Source organism: Lactuca virosa, chromosome 4 (genome assembly GCF_052849685.1).
Source record: "Lactuca virosa cultivar CGN04683 chromosome 4, Lactuca_virosa_CGN04683_v6, whole genome shotgun sequence".
Lineage (NCBI taxonomy): Eukaryota > Viridiplantae > Streptophyta > Magnoliopsida > Asterales > Asteraceae > Lactuca > Lactuca virosa.
Window position 1 is genome coordinate 410,041,716 of NC_136429.1, and position 2,805 is coordinate 410,044,520.

Consider the following 2,805-nt stretch of genomic DNA (forward strand, 5'->3'; position numbering starts at 1 on the left):
TTAAAGTGGAATTCGTCGATCTTTTGCGTCTTTAAAGTCTTGCACAATCGTTTTTAAAGTAATCTTTTCTGCAAGATCCCTTTCGAAGTACAAAACCAACGAGTCGTTTAAAAATTCATCTTCCATTTTATTTCGCAGCTTTGTTTTAACAAGACTCATTGCTGAAAATGATCTCTCTGTTGTAGCAGTGGAAACCGGAAGAGTGAGTATAAGACTAACTACTCGATAAATCAAATAAAAAGTAGTTGCTCTTCTAGTCTTTTTCAACCATTGACATAATTCTGAAATATATATCAATTGCTTATAATCATCACGTTGAATAACATCCGCCTCGTAATGTTGGAGTTGCATCTTCAAAAGATTTTTCTCAGTTTCATTGAAATCTTCAGGATAAAACTTTTCTACTAATTGACATATATCACCACTTCGAAAAGGCTCATTAGAATTTTTAGGATCTAAAGTTGATGAAAGATGGAGTAATTCCATCGAGCTATCATTGAACCTATGATCTAATTCCATTAACTGATAGTTAATTGCTTCGATGAAAATATCCACTCGATAATGATGTTCAAGTGTATGATCGCTACGCTCATTATGAGCTCGAGCGCCTCTACTAAAGTAAGAAGAAGACAAATTAGGGATATCGATGTTGCGTTCCAGACAAAATGACTTAACATGAGATAGAAAACTATCCCATCTTTCATCTTTCATTTTTTGTAATAACAATTTGGTGGATGCAACTAGCCTCAATGCATTCAATATATCTTGAGATTGTTTTTGTAAAGCCTGGCAGAGTAAATATGTGATCTTCATTATTTCTTTCTCTAGATGTAGAACAAAAATGAAATCAAATGTTGTAATAGTCTCATATGCTGAATCTGCATCTCCTTTGATCGAAGCAGTGCCATCCTCAATAATTTTAAGTAAAACCTCACAAATTGGAGTAAACATTTTGATTAAGCTTGAAACTGATTTCAAATGAGAACCCCATCTGGTATCTCCAGCCCGTTGTAATGTACCAATATGATTGAGGCCTCTACCAGTCTCCAACTCACCAATAGATTTAAAATATGCCATTTGCTCTGCTTGTGCGTCTCTTAGTTGGTCAGCACGTTTGGAAGAAGCACCAACGACATTGATAACAAAAGATAATTGAGTAAAAAACTTTTGCAACGCAATAACTCCTTGTGAAGCAGCCATTAATGCTAATTGCAATCGATGAGCAAAGCAATGAACATAATATGCAGACGGACAATCCTTCGAAATCAATGCTTGCAACCCTTTGAAATGACCTCGCATATTGCTTGCACCATCATACCCTTGACCACGAATCGACTTAAAATCAAGATTGTTATGTGTCAATAGGAAATATATTCTATTCTTCAGAGTTTGTGATGTAGTGTCAGGAACATGAACAAGTCCAAAGAAACGTTCCATAATAACGCCATCTTTATTTACGAATCTCAAAACAATAGACATTTGTTCTCTGTTAGACTCGTCACGTGCTTCATCAACAAGTAAACGAAATTTTCCACCATCAATCTCATCACAAATCATCCGTCTCACCCTATTAGCGATAAGGTTTAAAATCTCTTTTTGAATTGTTGGTGATGTATATGATGCATGTTTAGGCGCAGTGCGAAACAATTCTTTCATCTCATTGTTAAAAGAACATATTGCCTCCAACATTTCAAGGAAATTTCCTTTGTTAATGGAATCTGGTCTTTCTTTATGACCTCTAAATGCAATTGCTTGAAAGGCACACCAACGAACTGCATAAATAATAGTCTTCAATCTCAATTTATTCTTCTTACGATCTTCATCTGTAAATTTCTCAATCGTATTTCGTATATCTTGAGTCTCATTTAACAAATCATCATATGATTTTTGTGCAACATTGTGAAAAGATGTACACTCTGTTCCTATATGTTGCAAAAAAGCACATTTTTTCCCACCTACTTTCTTCCAATTTTGAAATCCATCTATAGTAAATGCCTGTTGCCTGTAGTATCCCATTCCGGAAGGTTTTATTAAAAAGGAAACATGGAAAACAAAACACAGCATCTGAACTCTGTGAATATTCAAGCCATGGGAATTGCTTGAACCAAGAACATTGAAAGCTACGTTTATGGTCTTACGGTCCAGATTTTGGATATGCAGAAAGTATTGGTTGAAAGGGACCACGATTGATATAAGCTCGTCGAATTGTGTCTCGTTGATTGACATGATAATCATAAATTTGAATACGCAAACTAGGATCTCGTTCTAGTGTATTAAGATCAACATCATTCATTTCATGACAAGGTTTTTTGGATGGATTCTCGGTCACAGGAACACTATCATTAGGAGTATTTGCATCTATAACAGTTGGGGGTGGCTCTACTGGTACTTGAGAAGAACTTTCATGTTTTCTTTTTAAAAATCCGTCAAGTGTTATATTGTTTTTTCATTTTGGTTTACACTACATAGCATAATTAATAAATGGTTAACAAATAACTAAAAAATTAATAATATAAAAAATAATAGTTAACAACTTAACATATGATTATGTATAATTAATATATCGTTAACAAATAACTACAATTTTCTAAAGCCTTTTACATAACCAAACAATAAATATTGGTACCACTTTTATAAGAAACAAATAATATATAATATTATATCATTAAAAAATTTATCTTATTAAATTCTTGACAGCTAATGTTATATCTATCCTTGACAGCTAATGATATATTATTCTAATGCCTATAACTATCATATAACTTTCACACGTTATGATATATTATAGAGAGAGAAAGTCAAAGA

At 33.2% G+C, this 2,805-nt stretch overlaps 1 protein-coding gene across 1 annotated transcript; it reads right to left on the bottom strand.

Annotated features, from left to right (window-relative positions):
- On the bottom strand, nt 1–2,226 carry LOC145106527 (uncharacterized). Its single transcript, XM_079043483.1, has one exon. The coding sequence runs from the start codon at nt 2,224–2,226 to the stop codon at nt 1–3; it is 2,226 nt and encodes a 741-aa protein (XP_078899609.1).
- Between the last annotated feature and the right edge of the window lie 579 nt (nt 2,227–2,805).

What these genes read in the sequence shown, in the direction of transcription:
- LOC145106527 (XM_079043483.1), bottom strand. Translation starts at nt 2,226, where the DNA reads ATGTCAATCAACGAGACACAATTCGACGAGCTTATATCAATCGTGGTC.